The sequence below is a fragment of the Anastrepha ludens genome, chromosome 2, assembly GCF_028408465.1.
Source record: "Anastrepha ludens isolate Willacy chromosome 2, idAnaLude1.1, whole genome shotgun sequence".
Taxonomy (NCBI): Eukaryota; Metazoa; Arthropoda; class Insecta; order Diptera; family Tephritidae; genus Anastrepha; species Anastrepha ludens.
In genome coordinates, this window is record NC_071498.1 from 23,792,853 (window position 1) to 23,813,408 (window position 20,556).

Below are 20,556 nucleotides of genomic sequence, written 5' to 3' on the forward strand. Positions count from 1 at the left end.
ACATCCCCCAAAAATAGTCCCTAGTTAAAATAAAGTGGCAAAAATAATTCGTTAAAAATTCGTTAAAGAATTCGTTCATGTTGATTCATTAAGTATAAGTAATAATATGCTTAGTTTTCCTACTACTCGCATGTCAGAGAAAAATTTTAAACAAAATATTCCGAGAAATTAATTGTTTACCTCTACAGTTCGTTTTAAATTTATTCTTGGAATTTATCTTACAAATACAACATAAGGCAGCAGTCTACATTGAGCGACAGTGCAGGTTTACAACGTCCATTCATTGCAGTCTTGTAAGTCTGATTATTTCCTCTTAAGTAATTTTATTTAAAAATAAAGTGAATAATTTTGCATTATTATTTATTTATTCCTTGATATCTCTTGCCAAATGAACAATAAATAGTTTGTACATGAAATTATTTACATAGTTATATGAAGAAATACCGCTCTTAATCAGAGCATAGGGCGGAAACAAACTCAGACCAACGTGAGCGATCTTGTGCAATTTTTCGAATTTCATGCCAGGAGCATCTTGATTGGTATTCCGCGTGTGTTGATCGCATCCAAGTTGTTCGTGGTCGTCCCTCTTCTTCTGGAGCCTTGTGGATTCCATTCTAGGGCCATCTTCGCGATGTCATTGTCTTCTTTGCGTAAGGTGTGCCCAATCCAACGCCATTTCCTTTCTTTGATATCAACTGCGATGGGCTTGCACATTGAAATATTTAAAAGATTTTCGTTGGTGATAACTCTTGGCCAAAATATGCGGTGAATAATGCGCAGAAATCTGTTGATAAATGTTCGTAGGCTATTGCATATGGTATCTGTGACTTTCCATGTTTCGCACGCATAAAGTAACACTGGTTTGATGCTTGTATTGAAAATTCACAATTTTGTTTTTGTGCTGATATGTCTTGATGACCAGATTCCATTTCCTCCTGTGGAAAGCGTGGCGAGCTTTGTTTATGCGGGAACTTACATCAGCTTCCGCTCCGCCATTTTTTCGACACTATGCTGCCAAGGTAGCAGAAGTTTTCGATGTCCTCAATTGTAACCAGCGTGCCACCCACTTCAAGCCGCACTGACGCTGGTTTGGAGTTTGGTTTGGAGTTTCGATACGTATAAGCTACGTTCTTTTGACTCGCAAGTTGACTCGAAATCCAACTTGGCTTGCATATCGTATTAAGGCAGTAAGTTTAGCATGTGCTTCAAACAATTTGTGTGTCAAAAAGCATATATCATCGGCTTAATCCCGATCGCAGAGCTTCTGATATGGGCGCCAATGAATGCCCGATGGAATATCGATATTTGTTTTTCTTATAATGTCATCAAGTACAGTGATAAACAGCAGCGGCGACAACACACAACCTTGACGCACACCATTGTGAATACTGAACAACTCGCTCTTTTTGCCTTTGAAGAGTACACTGCACACAGCCCCCTCATAAAGTTCTTGAATGATGGTGACGATTTTTTCCGGTACTCCATTAGTCCTCAAGGAAGACCAAATTCCGTGCCTGAATTAATATTATTATGCCCTTTTTCCAGTCGAACGCGATGGTGTTTGTTGACCATATTTGAAGTAAGAGGGGACGGAGTAGTGGGGTTATTTCATCAGCATCGAATTTTAATAACTCAGGTGGTATACCATCCGAGCCAGCAGCTTTGTTGTTTTGAAGCTTGTGGATTGCGGTTGGGTCTGGTGGTGAACGAGGACAAGACGACAGGAGGTAGTCTTCAAACAAACAGTCGGCGCATTTGCGTATAGGCACCCACGTCACTGTTGGCAGCTGTAATTTTGAGGTTGTAAAAGACTTCGTGTATTTAGGGACCAGCATTAACACCAATAACAATGTCAGCCTTGAAATCCAACGCAGAATCTCTCTTGCCAACAAGTGCTACTTTGGACTAAATAGGCAATTGAGTAGTAAAGTCCTCTCTCTACGAACAAAACTAACACTCTACAAGGCTCTCATCATGCCCGTTCTAACGTATGGCGCAGAAGCGTGGACGATGACAACATACGATGCTGCGACACTTGGAGTGTTTGAGAGAAAGATTCTGCGCAAGATTTTTGGACCTTTACACGTTGGCAACGACGAATATCGCAGACGCTGAACCGATGAGCTGTATGAACTTTACGACGCCATACACATAGCGCAGCGAATAAAGATCCAGCGGCTACGTTGGCTGGGTTATGACGTCCGAATGGATACATGCGCTCTGAAAGTATTCGATGCTTTACCAGCTGGTGGTGGCAGAGGAAGAGGGAGACCTCCTCTGCGTTGGAAAGATCAGGTGGAGAAGGACTTGGCTTCACTTGGTGTGTCCAACTGGCGCCGGTTAGCACGAGAAAGAAACGACTGGCGCGCTTTGTTAAACTCGGCCAAAATCCCGTAAGCGGTTATAGCGCCAATTAAGAAGAAGAAGAAGATTGCGGTTTTAATTTCCGTACTAGATGGGAGCTCAGTCGAGATATCCCTGTTGGGATTCCGCCGTCTATCGCAGGGCTGATGTTACAAAATTTGCCCTTGAAACAGCAATTGAATTTGATATATCCACAGAAGAATTTAAAGCATCGTCACACTGGTTGGCCAACTCCGTTAAACCATATGAACTGTCTCTAAGGAGATCAACAACATTTTTTAAGTTGCGTCTAAGCTTTTTGTTGATGGCATCGATTTTGTGAAATACAAACTCTCCAACATGATTGCTATGGCTGAGGCCGCGGCATCCCTAGGCCAAGGAGCTCAAACGGTATAAGGCTTCTGCGTCAATTTACGTTCCTTCTACCGGTTACGATAGGTCACGTGTTACGTGTATTTTGGCGATTCGTCTAGATGCCAAGAAAATATTGCCATTTTTAATTACTAAAGGTAAAAAAGACCACATTCATCGGCTTCAGGAATTTATGTCATTGAAAGTGTAAAAGCCTGGTGCACCCAAGCAGTTATAAAAAAGTGGGTTGATTTTATGCTGCCACCACTGTTGAGTGGTCACAATTGGCTGGTTTGGGATTCAGCCAGTACTCACCGCGTTAAAGGCATGAAAAACTTTCTTGCTGAGAGGAAGATTGATCAAATAATGATTCCAACAGGAACGACTGGTTACCTCCATTGACATTGCAATAAAGCCATTCGAGGATCATGTGCGGATGGAAATCAGTGAATATATTGAAAACAGAATGGTGAGAAATCATCCAGGTAATTTTGCAAAACCAGGCTTACAAGAAGTTGTGAATTGGGTAAACAACGCATGGGGCAAAATAACTGATAGGCTACTTACACAAAAAGTATTCATTTAACGATAGCTTTATCGCCAGACATGAGAGATTCGGGCCAATTATTCAACCGGAAATGGATTTGGAAGAAAATCAGCATATAATTCAGAATTTTATTTATGACCAGAAGAAGATGGCATGATTGTAATTGAATAAATTTAAATTCTGTATTCTGTGTCGAATAAATATTCAATAAAAATATATAAAAATACTTTTATTTTTGCCCTCTCCCAAAAGAAGCTTAGCGCGTATTTCGGATCAAAAAAGTAAGTAAGACACTGTCCTATTCCCAGAAAAAAACGGTAGTAACTTCACCATTCACTGTAAATTTCGGTATCTCGACCGCCAGCATAATAACAACACGAATTTCGACCACTTCAAACTGGCCCAATATTATACCCAAATTGAATGGGCTACACAACTGCGTACTCAGAATTTGTCTAAAAGGCTGACTATAAAGTTGAAAACTTTCGCTGAAAATTTTTTAAATTTTTTCAAAATTCGTATGCCAGTTTAATTTGTGTCAATATGTATTTTTGCGAACTTCTATGTATGTACACATCTACATATGTATGTATGTATACATATGTGACGAAATGCTTCTGGTCGCTTTTATTTTAGTGAAACAGAAAGAAGACAAATACGCGCACACTTATGTAGGTGTGGAGATATGTACTCGCACATTTGGCGTCTATTATTTTTAGTTGGCCATGATAACACTAACGAAACGAGTTCAGAAAGCGAAAAACACGAATTGCGTACAAAAAAAATAAATAAATAAAAACTAACAGAACGAGCGGCGAGATGGACAGGCATTTAATTAGTACAAAAATGTTTACAGGCTTTCAGTGATCTTTTTTAATCGGAAATAACGAGCGGCTGCAAAGAAACGAATGCATAGATCAGGTGAAGGGCTCCCACGTGCCACTTTTGTACGGTAGAATTGCTTGCGAGATATGCATAAGTCTCAACCCCTAAAAGCAGACCGCATATGCAAGAAAGCCTGCAACTCGATGAGTGGCGGATAAAGTCAAATAGTTTCAATTAATTTCAATTAGGTTTTGAGTTAAACAATGCAGCTTTTCTGAAAACTTTTTTTGTGGTTTTTCTTTTTGAAAATTTAATGCAATTTTTTGGAAAATTGTGAAGGTTCACACACACATACACATTTACATCTGCAGGTACATATGAAGGTATATGTAACTGTTTAACTACAGTTATATGTTTATGTAGGCATTCATTCATCGACATAAACGTACCCAACTCGATTATTTGAACTTCGCCCACGGGCTGTACTTTATTTCAGTTCTTGTTTTCGTTTTCGTTTTGCTTTCTGCTTTGGTTTTGTTTTTGTTCAAAAGCGACCTCCACTTTTGTTGAAATATTTCGTGAACACACACACACACACACACACATATGTTTGTATGTATTCAAAAACGTGCGTCTAAAAGTTTTACGCCGCTCGCAGCTTAGTGTTCTTGCTCTGTAACTAAACCAAAAAATTGGAGGTGAGTCGAATGCAAAAGAGAATGAAAAAAATGCTATTCGAAAGCATGTGTAGCTCACGTGTAGGCAACGAAAACGAGGACGGCGCTGTTTTGTGGCTCGACGATTTACATACAAAGCACGCCTTCAAATGAGCTCAAATAATAACAAAAATACGTAGAAATAAGAATAAAACTAAAAGCTAACAGTATAATATTGTGTCAGCAGCTAAAATAATTTGTAGAGTTTAACTCACACACGCACATAAAATTAAACCAAAAACAAGTTGAACAAAAAAACACAAAAAAAACGCGCAACTGTCAAACAATACCAAAACAGAAATGATGTTTTGACTGCAAAAACAATAACAACAATATGCTTGTGGTTCGGCAATGGTGAGGAATGCTTTTTGATGACATTTTATCCCAATTAACAATTTGGTGTGAGTTCTATAAGGTGGCGCAAAATTAATCATAGAATGGAAAAACCTAAATAGAGTTAAATTTCAAAGGTACAAGATGGCGCAAAATTAATCATCGAATGAAAAAATCGAAAAAGAGTTAAATTTCAAATGTACACGGTGGCGCAAAATTAATCATCGAGTGAAAAAATCGAAAAAGAGCTAAATTTCAAAGGTACAAGATGGTGCAAAATTAATAATCGAATGAAAAAATCGAAGAAGAGTTAAATTTCAAAGGTACAAGGTGGCGCAAAATTAATAATCGAATGAAAAAATCGAAGAAGAGTTAAAGTTCAAAGGTACAAGGAGGCCCAAAATTAATCATCGAATGAATAAATCGAAGAAGAGTTAAATTTCAAAGGTACAAGGTGGCGCAAAATGAATCATCGAATGAAAAAATCAAAAAAACGTAGCTGATGGAAGAAGTTTTTTTTTTAATTTCGATTTTTTTTAACCGACAAATAAGGTTTTTTTTTTCTCAAAAATCTGAAAAATATTTCCTGACTAGTAGAGGTTATAGATCCAGATGAAAAGTGCACAAAACCGTATTTGAAAATTTCTAACACCTAAAATTCTTAATTTATTCATAAAAAAAGCAATTTGGCATGGCCTCATCTTCACCCGTTATTGAATGAAATACAATCCAGATTGTTTCACATGGGACATTTACTGCTTGGCAGAATTAAATACGATCAGTCTGAAAGTGAGCTTCATCCGACTAGTCTATTATAGGCGTCTTCAACACTCCTTTACTCGCTGCCTCTGGGCACTGCTCATTTGACGAAATCTTCGTAGGTGAAAGCAACGAGTCAAAGATAACGAATCAGAATCGCCGCTAGCTAGTAAAATTCTACCTCATAAAACTGGTATAACTCACTATTTTCAACGCTGTCAACTCTCTTTCAAGAGTGTTTCATTACACCGCGTTCAAACAGGGATACTTTTGTTGATTAAACTTTCCGAATTCTCTTTTGATGTTTCCGTCGTCTCCAACTCTGGGTCTAGCGGTAAACGAAAACAAAACAAAGTGCCTTGTGTCAACAACCAACAAGTCTACACTTATTGGAGAGCAGGTTGCACTTGTCAATAACGAGTTCGAAGTAGTCAATGATTTTTTCTACCTAAGATACAGCATTAATACCAACAGCAACGACAGCCAAGAGATCCAGCGAAAAATAACTCTTGCCAATAGGTGCCAATTTGAGCTGGAAAGTCAGTTGAAAAGCAGAGTCCTTTTTTGGTGCACAAAAAAAAGCTTTATCAATCACTGATCCTCCTGGTCTTACTGTATGGCGCTGAGTCCTGAACACTAACTAACACCGATGTGCGGTTATCATGAGCTTTGAGCGAAACATTTTTCGCAAGATCTATAGTCCAATTTGCGTGAATGATGCATACCAAATAAGGTGGAACCACCAGTTGTACGCCGACATCGACGTAGTGAAGTGCATTAAAATTTAGCGGCTGCGCTGGCTAGGACACGTTGAGTGAATGGACAATAACGCTCCACCAAAGAAAGTGCTCTTTTCGAAATGTACTGATGAAACTCGCAAAAAAGGACGACCTCATCTACGTTGGAAATACCAAGTCAACGAGGACCTGACCACCATTGGTGTTTTTAATTGGGGTGAACGCGCGCAATGCAGAGGCGATTGGCGCAATATTTTTGTAGCGGCTAAGACCGACCCACGTAAAGCACGGTCCTCGCACTTTTCCAAAAATTTACCTCTTTCTAGAACCCCAAAACCTTATCCTTTCCATGCTTACTCCCGCACAATAGTCCGAGCATTATTTGAATTGTGGCTGTTAAACTAAGTAAAAAACAAAGAAAACCACACAGTTACACAATGCATCAGGGGCGTCAGCAAGGGGAAGCGAGCAATCGCGATATTAGCGCAGACACACTAAATTTAGCGAAGTCCTCAACCATCTGTGCGAGATCCTTCTGCCAGAAAAACGTGAAACACAGATGGCGCTTGAAGCAGTAAGAAGGCATTGTTCCTAGGCAACGACAGATGGGCATTTCCACTTAGGACTGATAGCGGCGGGATAATCACCTACCCTGTCAGAAATCAAAATAGATTAACGACACCAACGCAAGAGTCTTGTCGAGGTCCTATGCTCCCGAGAGGAGTGACCAAGGACAAAAAAAAAGACAATAAAAAAGACCGACCATCAGTTGTAGTTGCAAGGATACTTAAGGTAATTTCTGACTAATTTGGTGATGCCTAAAACTTAACCGTTTTCGAGATATCCGATTTCAAAAATTATTTAAAAGAAATCTTTTTTTTTCTTGTACGTCCACTTTTTTTAAATTTTAATTCAATGGTTTTTTTAAATTTTTTTTTTTTTCTTTAAAAAAGTGGGTCAATTAATAAAACTTTTACTACAGTCCAAGTCAAGCCGTGACAGCTAAAACTGGCTACTTGTGTAAAATTTGAATTTATGATTTTTCACTAAATATTTTCTACTTCCCATAACTAAACAAAAACAAGAACAAAATAAATTAACGATTTTTTTTTGTATGGACACTATTCTGCAAATTTTTTGAAAATTGTCTGTTTGGCTTTTTAGCGGTGCAAAAAGGTGGAATATTCTAAGAATAATGTATATTAAATGCATGGACTCAACTCAGCAGGCAGTCCAACATAACGAAACATCGGTGCCAGACACTACCGACTTAGTATCTGGCATAGAGGATCTCCTGAACACAAAAAAATGTTCGCATGATCTTTTTCGATTCTTCAAATTATGCCAGGTACAAATTAATCGACTATTGCTTAAAAATAGAGTCTGTCGCCGTCGTCGAATGGTTGTTTGGTTGGTGCGCGGCTATTATTCAGATGTGCACAGAAACTACGGGCATGAAACAACAATTCTGGGAATTTTTTTCTAATAGCAGTCGCTCCACGGCGTTATTGGTAAACCTTCTAGTGTATTTCAGCCATGCAGAAGGTGACCATAAAAACACTATCTGCATAGAAGCCCCACAGCTCCAGCTCAACTATTCACCACAAATAGGAGAAAGAGCTCGGCCAAACACGCAAAAAAGGATGTAGCAGCCAATTATATAGATATACAGTATTGGCCAAAACTAAAGCACTCTTTACAGGATTTCTAATAACGCCACAAAAATCAACAAAAACCACGTGAAAGATTGCATATTTTTGTACCATGTTTTTCTCATTAATTTTAAATTTTATTTATTTAATTTTTTTATATTTAAATGAATAAAAAACTTAAATTGAGCATATTCATAGTACTCAAACATTAAATGATCAAAGCTAAAGCACCCCTCGGTTCACAGTAAGTTCCATCAACCAGTCACTGGCCCACAAAATTACTTTTTCTTTTTGGATACACTTCAACATTTTCTATTCCTGCGTATAGACACGAATTTAGTCATGATAAATGCATTGATAAATCAAATAAAAAGAATAGGCACAAAAAATCAACTGTTCTAACTAGAAAAAGACTGCAATAACGAAATAAAATGTATCAAAAATAATGTATACCAACTCGCAGACGCTTGGCTATGGCTCTTACCATTGGGGTTTGTTTTCGCCTTTGGCCTCCTCTCAAGCTCTCCTTCGCATGCGCCACCCTCCGATATGTGCTTAACCTTGACACACTTACCCAATGCGAGTATATACCTCGAACTTGCCACCGCGACAGACACAGACACAACCACAGATGCAGACATGTACGTGCATCAAAAGCCAAGAGCAAGAAGTGGAAAATGAGTAAAGTAAGGGAAAAGTCCGTGAATTGAGAACCAGCACAGCTCCTACAATAATCTCAACCTTGCATGGCATAAATTGCAAAGCAATGCGACGACTCGCGCTGCCTTCCTCCCTCTAGGTACACACACAAAATAGGGGCAAAAGAGAAAAAAATGTTAGCGAAAAATCAGAAGAAAGAAACATAAAAACGAAATGAACAACTTTCATGTAAGAAAATTAAATTGCATTATAAATTAAATTGTTTTTGTCAGCCATAAACCATGTTTTCCATATATTAAATAAATAAATAAATTATATTTCTGGCAAGCAGCGAATATTTGTGAAATGGCAAAAGCGTATTTATATTTTGAGATTTCGGTAGATAAGAAGTTTTTCAATCCATTTACGGTTCGGTAAATTCTTTTGATGCATCCGAATGATGCATGACTACCATGCGGTAATGCACTGGTTCGAGTCACCGTGCATGAACATCAAATGATAGCAAACGTTTTTTTCTTCTATTTTTCTAAAAGCAGTCGCCCCTCGGCAGGCAATGGCAAACCTCACAATGTATTTCTGCCATAAAAAAATCTGCTCACAAAACACAATCTGACATTTTTGGCTTGAAGGCTAAGTCAATAAGCAAAATTGCCGTATTAGTGCTGAAGAGCAACCCGAAGCCATTCGAGAGCAGACATTACATCCACTGAAAACAAGCGTTTGGTGCAACCTATGGGCTGTAGGAATCATCGGCCCATATTTCTTCAAAGGAGAGACTGGCGCCCATGTAACAGTGAATAGCAACGCTACTCCGCCACGTTAAACGACTTTTTGATGCCGGAAACTGATGACCATTATCGCCACAACATCTGGTTCCAACAAGACAGTACTCGTAATACAGCATGCGAAACAATGGATTTACTTAGTCGTCGTTTCGGTGAGAAACTTATCTCTCGTCTCGGACTATCGGATTGGCCACCAAGATCGTGTGATATCACATCTTTGGACTTTTATTTGAGCGAGTATGTAAACTCTATATGCATTGTGGATAAACCAGTTTCGATCGAGGCATTAGAAGCCAAGTTTACTAAAGTTATTCACGAAATACCGACCGAAGTCCGCCAGCAGGTGATTCAAAAGGTGTGTTTACGGCAGACCGAATTACGGCGCAGTTGCGGCCAACATTTAGAAGGGATTACCTTTAAAAAATAAATGTCATGACTGGTTCTACACAAAAATAATAAAGATTACACAATCAATCGATCAGTGGGATCATCCACAGGGCGTTAGGCGAGCTTAACTCTTGGGCCAAAGGCTGTAGCCTAAGTTTAAAACCACGTAAAACCGAACTTGTGCTTTTTACCACCAGGTACAAGGCATCAACTTTTAACCTAACAAATATCAAGGGACACAAACTCTTTCACTTTCACCCAGTGCCAAGTACTGAAATTCTGAACTCCAAACTTAGCTGGAATTGAAGCGTCGAAAAACGGGTAAGGAAGGCAGAAATTGCTTTATATGCCTGTAAACGTATGCTTGGAAGAAGATGGGGTATTCATCCCAAGTATACATTATGGTTATATAAGGCGGTTATACGACACATTTTATCGTATGGTTCGGTAGTTTGGTGGAAAGCTCTAGGGAGAGAGTACAATACCAAATTACTCGGCAGAATACAAAGATTGGCCGGCGCAATAACGGTCGGTGCATTCAGATCACGGATTCCTAGAGACAATGCACTGACACACGTTATTCCAATAGACCTACTTATTAAGAAGACGGCAACCAGGAATGCATTTAGGTTAAATGAAGTGGGTCGCTGGAAATAAAAAACTTAGGAATTTTGCCACTATCTTTTCATCTAAGGAAGTATGGAATAAGGGATTCTCTCTACACATATTTTGGCAGTAAAATGGATTGTGGTGTTGGAGCTGCTATACTCATATATTCTCACAGACCTAAAATTGTGTCTTCCAGGTGGAAGTACTTGCAATTGGGGAAGCTTGTAGGCTACTAATCGCAGATTTCACTTTTAAGGGCAATATCGCTATTTTTTCGGATAGCCAAGCTGCAATCCAGGTACTGGGTTCGTCTACAACAACCTCTAGAGTGGTGGAACAAAGTAGGAATAGTCTTTTGACCTTGAGTGTAAACCATAACGTTACCTCAACCTGAGTCTCGGGACATCAACATATCGAAGGTTACGAAAAAGCAGATGACCTGGTAAGAGGGGGATCTGCCATGAATAACGCTCTTGCAGAATCGGTATTCACACCATTAGGTGCAGGCAAGAATATAATTTCTCTAAAATACCTCTGAATCGCGGATTGTAGAAGGAAAGGCCAGACGAAATGCAAAATTAGCAGAACGTTATGGCCCACCTCCAACCTTAAGCAAACGTCCACATTTATAAGCATGAAACGACGGGACGCCTGGAGACTAACGGCGGTCATAACTGGGTTTTGGTCTATCGGAGAACAAGCAGCCAAAATGGGCATCCCTCATAATACATACTGCGACAGTTGTAAGCAACCGGAGAAAAAGGAAACAATCCTCCATTTCCTCTGTGAATGCCCTGCCCTATGGAAGGACAGAATGGTAACCCTGAGCCAACTGCTGTTCGAGAGTCTCGCACAACTAACTGCCTGGCTTAGACGACAACAACCTAATAAGGTTCTTAAACCGCACAGACTGGATATAGTCTTGCTGTAAATTACTGCTAAACAAGTTGGTAACGAGGATGTGGCAACAAAATAGTGCGGAAGCGCTAGTCGGGTTCCGGAAGAATAACCACTTTAACCAACCAACCAACCCAATCAATTTGAATTTTCGTGCCCTCTTTGATCACCCTTTCATGTAAATTCTTCCGATGTTTTCCTCTAAATCGAAAAAGAGAAGTTTAAATACTAATGTTCCGTATTATTATTCAGCTTACAGCCGGTACTCTACAACAAAACGTGTCTAACTGCACTTACCTCTATTCCGATGGTGGTAATCTTGACAACTACCTCATCCCTTTCCACATCGTGAGTGATGACATCACCCGAAGTCTCACGTCCGTTGTAGGTGAGAAACACACGTTGACCCGGATGCAATTGTATGCCCAAAATTGAACGAAATCCCGGACCAATTAAATCCGACTCGCGAAATTCCTTTATCATTGCGTTGCGACGCAAAGCTTGAGCTGGACTCAAGTGTGCACTCACTGCGCGACGTGCCTCCATTATAACGGAAGATTTGGACGACGATGATGGTGAAGTGTCCAAAGAATCTTGCATTGTTTGTGTCTTAAAATCGAAACGTACTATATACTTAGTATCGGCGGTAAGATTTGTACCGTTGTTATTATTAGTGGATGCGGCTGTGTCACTCGCGTCCACCAAGAGCGACGACGAAGTGACCGTGGCAGTTGGTGGTGTTTTGACGTCCTGTATAACACCAGAATACCAAAGGCCGTCCGGACCAGGAGCACAAACTTTTGTACCAATAATTGAACGTTTAGCTAAACGGCGACCAGTGGACATTGTTTTTGTGCAAAAAGAATAGTAAAGGAAGCGAAAAGAAATAAAATTAGTAAATGTGTAAGCAAGGCAGGTTGCAAGTACTTGGCTATTGTGGCAACAACTTTTCGAAATTATTCGAGGAAAATTTGCTTTAGCGGTTTAAAAATGGGTGCACAGATTAGGCGTTGCACTTGAGAATTGTGTTGCCACTTTTGTAGAAAAAACAAAAAAAAAAAAGCAAATTCAATGATTGTCTTCAGTTTTGTTGCAAACACAGATTTAATTTCATTCACGATTGCTATAGACGCCTTTTGTTTTTAGAAATAGTTGACAATGTTTTTTCTAAATTTTTTTCATTATGCCAAAATTTAAACGATTTCACTTGTCTGCACGGAGTTTTATTTATTGCACATTCTTGATATGCCTTAATTTATTAGCTCATTAATATTTTGAATTTTTGGTTTTTCGAGTTTTTTTTTACACTTTTTCTTTTGACGGTTTTTCTTTAATAGCCACCTTTTAAATGAAAATTTTCGAGGGGATACGATTTTTTTTATTAATTTTTTTTTATTAATTTTTTTTACTAATTTTTTTATTAATTTTTTTTTTATTTATTTTAATTAATTTCTTTTTATTAATTTTTTTCTTATTATTTCTTTTTTTTTTTTGTATTCAACGCACGCAAAATAAATTTAACATAACAAAGGAAAGATAATTTCAAATTTTGTTAGGTGTCATTCCGATTTGTTTATAATTTAATTGCAATTTATTAGCACTTTGGGACGTTGATTGCGGGCCTCAGTTAATTAATGCGCGCACCGTACAATTTAGTACACAGAAAGCATGCATTTTTCGTCTAAACAAAAATATATAACGGAAGCTCGATATATGAAGAAATAGAATGGGCAACCACCACCAATACATACATAGCTAATGGGGTTTGTTGCTATTTTGCATTTTTTTTGGCGCGGCGCACAGCGCTTCAATGTGCAGTTTTATTTTTGTTGCTATGTATGAAGTAACGCTGCTCTGCCACTATTTCTGCACTGCGATAAATACTTGCACACCTATACACCTGTACCTGCGTATGTATGTATGTACGTATGTATGTATGTGGTTAAGCGTAGATAATTTGTGTTGTTGTTCAACTTGTTGTTTACACTTTTTCTGCTTCGAATTATTGTTTTTGCCGCATTTCAGCTTATTTCCGTGTTAATTTAGTTTTTATTTCATCTTTTTAAATAAAGTTGCCTTGCGGTGGCAACTAAATTGCGGTAATTTATTTCATTTAACTTCTTAGGGAATTCGTGGTCAAAGCTGATTTTGCATAACGCGCAGCATTTACCTCTTCTCTCTCTCTCTCACACACTTGCAATCTCACGAAAAGTATTCACCAAATATGCGTGCGATTTCGAAAATTGCTTTTAGCGGTGTTCATAAGCGAAAGTTTTGGTGGCAAATTCTTTTTTTTTTAACAATTTTAATTATCTTTATTAGTCTGATTTGCAGTGAATTTCACTGGCACTCACACAATTTTTTGTAATAGTTTTTTTTCTTTCGTAGTAAAAATTTTAACTGACTTTTAAGTTTTTATTTCAAATATTTAAGTCTCTTGCGCTTTCTTTCACGCGCTTTCCTGTGCTGGGGAGCCGGGTGTTCTACTCACTCGCGTTTTACGCACAAATCTTCAGCGTTTGACTGAAGTTGTCAAATTGCACTCAGCCGAAGGAGAAACAGTGCCAGCGTGAGACAGGTCCTAATACACTTTTACATATTAGAGGCACAACAACAAATTTGCGTGATTTTGCGATAACTGCGCCAATAATTAACTTTAAACTTTTTGGAGTTTTTTGCGATTGTTGGTGTTGTTGTTGCGATTGTTGTTTTATAGCTTGTTGTTTTTGTTGCTGCTGCTGCTGTTGCTCTGCACAAAAGTTCGTATCGATATTTTTGTTATTCTTTTCTATCAGTTCTTCTTTGATATTTTGTTGTTGTAGCGTGAATGACAATTGTACGGATTCGCATGGCAAAGGGGTGGCCGCATATTTGGCTTCACTCGCAACGCTCGCTACATGCTCGACTCGATTCGTCTTAAGCGTTCTCTGTGGTCTCTTCGACTTATTCCTAAGCATAATCCACCGATTTACTTATCGTGCGCGTTTACTCAACAGTTTTGGCTGAAAAACTGTTACGTGCAGCGAAAAAACTGACAAGCGGCCAGACGTCACTCAACGTCAACTCAAAAACAAACAAAAAATTGCACTTGCCACAACACTACAACGAAAGGAATTGTAAATAATTTCAGTATTATTGTATTTGAGGAAAAACCGAATAGCAAAAAGTGCACTCAAGGCAGCAAAACTTTATTCAAGTTCACAAAGATTATTTGCACAATTATCGCTGCTTGTTATTGCTATTGATATTTTTGTTTGTTGTTTGTTTTTGTTTTTTTTTTTGTTTTTTTTTTATTAGCACACAAGTAGTGTGTGTGTGTACATATGTATGTGTGACGTCAGTTATTGGAAATATTTCGCTCGTTTGTTTGCCTGCGATTGCTTGTTGTTGTTATCTTTGTTGTATGGTAAAGGTAATTTAACAAATTTATAATAGCGATTTGGCTTTAGTTTCAGCGATTTGCATGAATAGCAGCTACAAATCAATTTATGTTTGACGCACTTGACGAAAAGTGGAATTTGAAAACGATTGTCAGTCACTTTTCAAAACTTCTAGCAGCACTTTGCACTACTCACACACACACGCACACATGCACGTCGGTTTCTTTACGATAACAAAACCAAGAATTAGCAAATTTGAATGTCGTCGCATCGAGCATTGCAAGCGTCCGGCAAATGAGTTCTTATAAGATTACGTATGTTTGTATGTATGTGTGCACGTATTTCATTCAATTTATTTTGTTGTTGTGCCGCACGAGTGTCACAATTACACTTAATTAGTGTCCGATGGCATGTCTAGCTTGACCGGCAATACGCGACAATATTTACATTGGTGCTTATCAACAGCCACACACAGAAATGCACAGTCACTCTCACTCATGGAGTGTTTTGGGGATTTGCTTACATCCCACTTTGATTGACGACTGATTAGTCACTTTATACATATGTATGTATGTATATTAAATTGCCTTCTGAATGGTTTTAATGTTTTCCGGATCTGGATTTTTGTTTAATTGAAGGCGCGGAATGACACAATACGCTTGCTTTTTTAGCTTTGATTTTTAGTTTTATTTTATTTTTGTTTGCTGAGTTCGGATAACGAATCAACACTTGTCACCCGTACACGAGAGTTGACTATCAACGACTGAATTCATCGAATATGAATGTTGGTTTTCGGCGTTGCTCTGTTACGTCGTTTATTGCTGCACTATGCCCCGCTCAACGTCCACAATGTGTGCGAGCTGTTACAATATGTTTTTCTCAGAGCTGTTATGCTGTGCTGTGCTGTGTTGGAGCTTACCGACGACACAAACGACGCATACAACTACATACATACATATGTATGTGCATACAGCGACGTAAGCAAAAGAAAACGGAACAAGTAAAAACACGAGCAGAAAATTAAAATAAATATAGCAGCTGAGCGGTAGCCACAGTCATAATAACGTCAGCAATGAAAACAGAAAACAGAAAACCGAAAACATTAGAAAACAAAACACTAAAAACTACATCAGCATGAAGATACTCGTACTCACAAATGTTTGGTAACATAAAAAAAGAGTGCATACTTGTATAACCGACAAACACAACCCAAACAACTGAAGAGAATGCAACAGCAACCAACGCCGGCACATACACCGACGAAATACGAAATCATCAAAATGTAAACAACAACTTGGTGGATTCCGAAGCACAGCCGCGCGTTTATCTCGAAATCGTCTCATACGTATGGCAACAACACTCTAGGTTGCGTCGGCTCATTCTTTTCGCCACCTGATTCGGATAATTTCCGGTTGAAGTGTGCTCTCCATCACTACCACCACCACAATTCCACATAATAACTCATGCTCTTTTCACTCTCATTGCTGCTCTTACAACGCCAAACACTAATCTCCACACATATTTGTTTTCATTTGGTATCCACAGCTGTTTGATGGCAAACCTACGCTCCGAGCTATCAGCAAACTCACGTAATGAGAGCACCTGAACAAGAACAAAGATAATACAAGAATACTCGCTAACCAAAATGGCCAACTATTAGATATTGTTTATTTGTTGGTTTTTTTAGTTGTGATACTAAAAGTGCAACTGTACTCGGTAAATTCACAAAACAAAAGCGAGTATATTCCAAATACCATGAACTCCTCCTCTAGCAGACCTACGGAAATATGTACTTATACATACATACACAATATTTACGGCGTAACAGTGATTTTATTGCGCCAATGAAATAACTTTGTGTTGTGGGTGGAAAAAAGGACTTGAATTTATACAACTGAGCGTTAAAAGCCTATCAGAATAAACACGATTTGTGCGTTGCGGTAAAGGATTTGACTGGCATGAAACGTCATAGCACGAATTTTTAAATATCGACTAGGGTTGAGAGCTTTATTGTATGTACATACATATTTGTGTATGTAAGTGGCTAGCCAGGCAGCGAGCGTTCCAAAATAAGTATCCAAAATAAGTAATTTTTTGGCGTTGTTTTTGGTATACTTGAATGAAAGAAATTGTAATTTTTCCTGAAGGTTTTTGGAGCGTTGAGCGTCAATGCTCATTTCAGATAGCATTTTAGAGCATTCATTTAAAGGCACTTAAAAAAATTTTGCTTAATCGTCTTGCTGAGTGAACTTAAAAATAAATAGTTTAAAGCCAATGCGTGGAAGAACTTTTGTTTTGGAAAAAAGAACTTTTGAAGGATTTTTGTTAAACTAGTTTGTGATATATTTCCATAGGAATGGAGAATCGAGCCCCAGTATGGCGTACCTAATTTTTAATGTTAATCCCTTATCTTTAATGAAATTTACTATGTACTCGTAGGTGAATCTTAAGGCTAGTTAAATTTCGAACATTTTTTAGTAGTCAGATAATTAAATTCTATTGATCGAAAGCACCCTTTTCAAGCTTAGGTGGTGTCATTTAATCAATAAATCGAAAATTGTGAGTATAACCTGGTTTTACTGGTAGTAAAAAAGGTCGAAAATGGTTCCATCTATTATTTTGAGGCGGCATAACAAAGTTACTTCTCTATTCGCAGGATTTATTGAGAAGGGGATCCCTACATTAACGTAACAAAATTCTGTATTGCCGAAATGCTGTATTAACAAAATTCTGTATTGAAAAAATTTTGTGTTGACAAAAGTCAACGAAAAAAGGAGTCCTACACAAAAATACGGTGGATTGCGTAGCCGGAGTCGGACTGATGAGGGTTATTTTTTTGAAGCGCGGTCGAAGGCCGCCCACGCGAAAAGGAGTTCTACGCAAAAATACGGTGGATTCTATCGAAACTGAAGAAAAACAGTGCGTACTTTTTTTATAAAATTTGTTGAATTTCTTATCATTTACTTACAGCATTTCGTCAATACAGAATTTTGTCAATACAGCATTTCGGCAATACAGAATATTTTTTACAGAATCATACAGCATTACGTACCCAACTCATTAAGAAGACTAATTCTCATATCTTTGTTGTTATTGTCTTTATTTTCATTACATTTTATATAATAATGAAGTAGATATGTAGTTAATTATTCGTTAGCAAATTAAATATCAAAATATCAGTCAAGTAAGCTGCTCGTCAGCCTGTCCTAGCTTGGTGATAGAATTCTACCAGCACCTCCAAGCAGATGCTTTGCTCCACATAGGAGTTGAAGGAATCTAAAAATAATAATTGGCGCATACACTTCTGTTAGGCAGGTGGCCGAGCTCCTTCTCCTATTTGTGGGGTTCGCCGTGATGATGTTGCACCAATGGAGAGCATCCATTGACTTTGAATTTTAAGCCGCAATACAAAAGTAATTCTGCTCAATAGCAGTAAAGATGCCACTAGAGCTCAAAAGGTATTTTCTTTTTATACTTCTTGGCCAATTCAGCATTTTTTTTATTTTCCTAATTTAGAATTTTAGGTAATTTTTGATTTTTGATTTTTCACAATTTTTACTTTTTTATAACTTTGGATTTTTCATAATTTTTAATTATTTATAACTAGCTTTAACCCGCGGCCCCGCTCCCGTAGGAGTAGTTTGAGGGATTTTGGATATGTATATAAAAGATTTACAAACAATAATTTCATAGCAAATAATTTTTTATTAAAAACCATGATATTACAATACCCAGCATCCGTTGCTATGCCTCGTTGAATAAAATCTAAACAACCAATCAGAAAAATATCAAACAAAATTATTTTTATTAATTTTCTACTCAAACCGTTTTTGAACTTTGCATTTGGGTCATAGTTGAACAGCTTATGCGGATTATGAAGTCTAGAGTGTGCTATAAATAGTGGGAAATAGGAAAAACTAAGATTTTTTAGATTTAATTTAAGCAAATATTCGATTATTAGTGACGAATGAGAGTGGTTGCGCGGCCTGGGGGCTGTGGGAAGGGAGTTCCATTATAAAAACATGCCTATAACCTTCATTGGGTGAAAATATGAATGTATACAATTTTTTACGTCATTTGGTGTTGTCGTTTCGTAGTGATGCGCGGACAGCATACTGACATTCACTTTTATAGTATGGATTTTAAGTTTTTCAAAATTTTCATTTTTTCATAACTTTTATTTTTATCTTTTATTTATTTATTTTTTTTTCTAATTTCTAATTTTTCATAATTTAAGTTTTTTATAATTTTTAATTTTTTTATAATTTCGGATTTTTCACAATTCTGGTCTTTTCATAATTTTTAATTTTATAATTTTTAGTTTTTCGCCACTTTCAATTTTTTATAATTTTGAACATTTCATAAATAGTTTTTCAAAAATTTTAAATTTTTCATAATTACAAATTTTTCATTATTTTATAATTTGTTACTTTCTATCATTTTTAATTTTTCATAATGTTTAACTTTTCCCAATTTTCATTTTTTATAATTTTTAACTTTCCGCAATTTTAAATTTTTTATAATTTTTAATTTTTCATCATTTTCAATTTTCATAATTTTTAGTTTTCCACAATTTTAATTTTTTTATAATTTGACTTTTTCACAACTTTTACCATTTTATAATTCCTAATTTTTCACAAATTTAATTTCTTCATAATTTTAAACTTTTTTATAATTTCGAATTCTTCATATAAATTTGGTTTTTTATAATTTTCAGTTTTTCATAATTTTATAATTGGTTATTTAGTATAATTTTTAATTTTTCGCAACTTTAAATTTTTCATAATTTTCAATATTTCATATTTTTAGAAAAAGTAATTTTTAGTTTTCAATTTTTTGTAGTTTTGAGTTCATAGTTTTTTATAATTTTTATTTTCCATAATTACTAATTTTTCATAAATTTATAATTTGTTATTTTTCATAATTTTTAGCTTTTAGCAATTTTCAATTGTTTATAATTTTTCATAATTTTAAATTTTTCCATAATTACTACTTTTTCACAATTTTTAACTTTTTATAATTTGTAATTATTCATAATTTTACTTTTTTATAATTTCAAAATTTTCTTATAATTTTGATCTGTTTTTAAAATTTTTATAATTTTGAGTTTTTGATAAATTTTAAATTTTTGTAATTTTTAATTTTTAATAATTTTGTAATTTGTTGTTTTGTATAATTTTTAATTTTTCGCAACTTTAAATTTTTTATAATTTTGAATTTTCATAATTTTTAGTTTTTCATAAATCTTAATTTTCCATAATTAACAATTTTTTACAATTTTTAACTTTTTATAATTTCCAATTTTTCATAATTTTAACCTTTTTATAATATTGAATTTTTTATAATTTTGAGTTTTTCATAATTTTATTATTTTATATACAATAATTTTTAATTTTTCGCAACTTTAATTTTTTTATAATTTCTAATTTTTCATAATTTTAAGTTTTTTATAATAGTTTGATCTTTCTAATAGGACTATGAATAAGTTCGTGCGTTTTTTTTTCGAAATTTGAAACTTTATTGACGTAAAATGGTTACAAATTTAATATTCAAA

The 20,556-nt window shown here is 36.3% G+C and overlaps 1 protein-coding gene across 1 annotated transcript in view; it reads right to left on the reverse strand.

The window, feature by feature from the left end:
• Nucleotides 1–13,086, reverse strand: part of LOC128865376 (uncharacterized) — a 65,276-nt gene extending 52,190 nt beyond the window's left edge. The window contains exon 1 of the mRNA XM_054105688.1: nucleotides 11,920–13,086. Within this exon, the coding sequence (XP_053961663.1) occupies nucleotides 11,920–12,468 (549 nt within the window). The 5' untranslated portion in view covers nucleotides 12,469–13,086. The remainder of the gene's footprint in view (nucleotides 1–11,919) is intronic.
• Nucleotides 13,087–20,556: the final 7,470 nt, after the last annotated feature.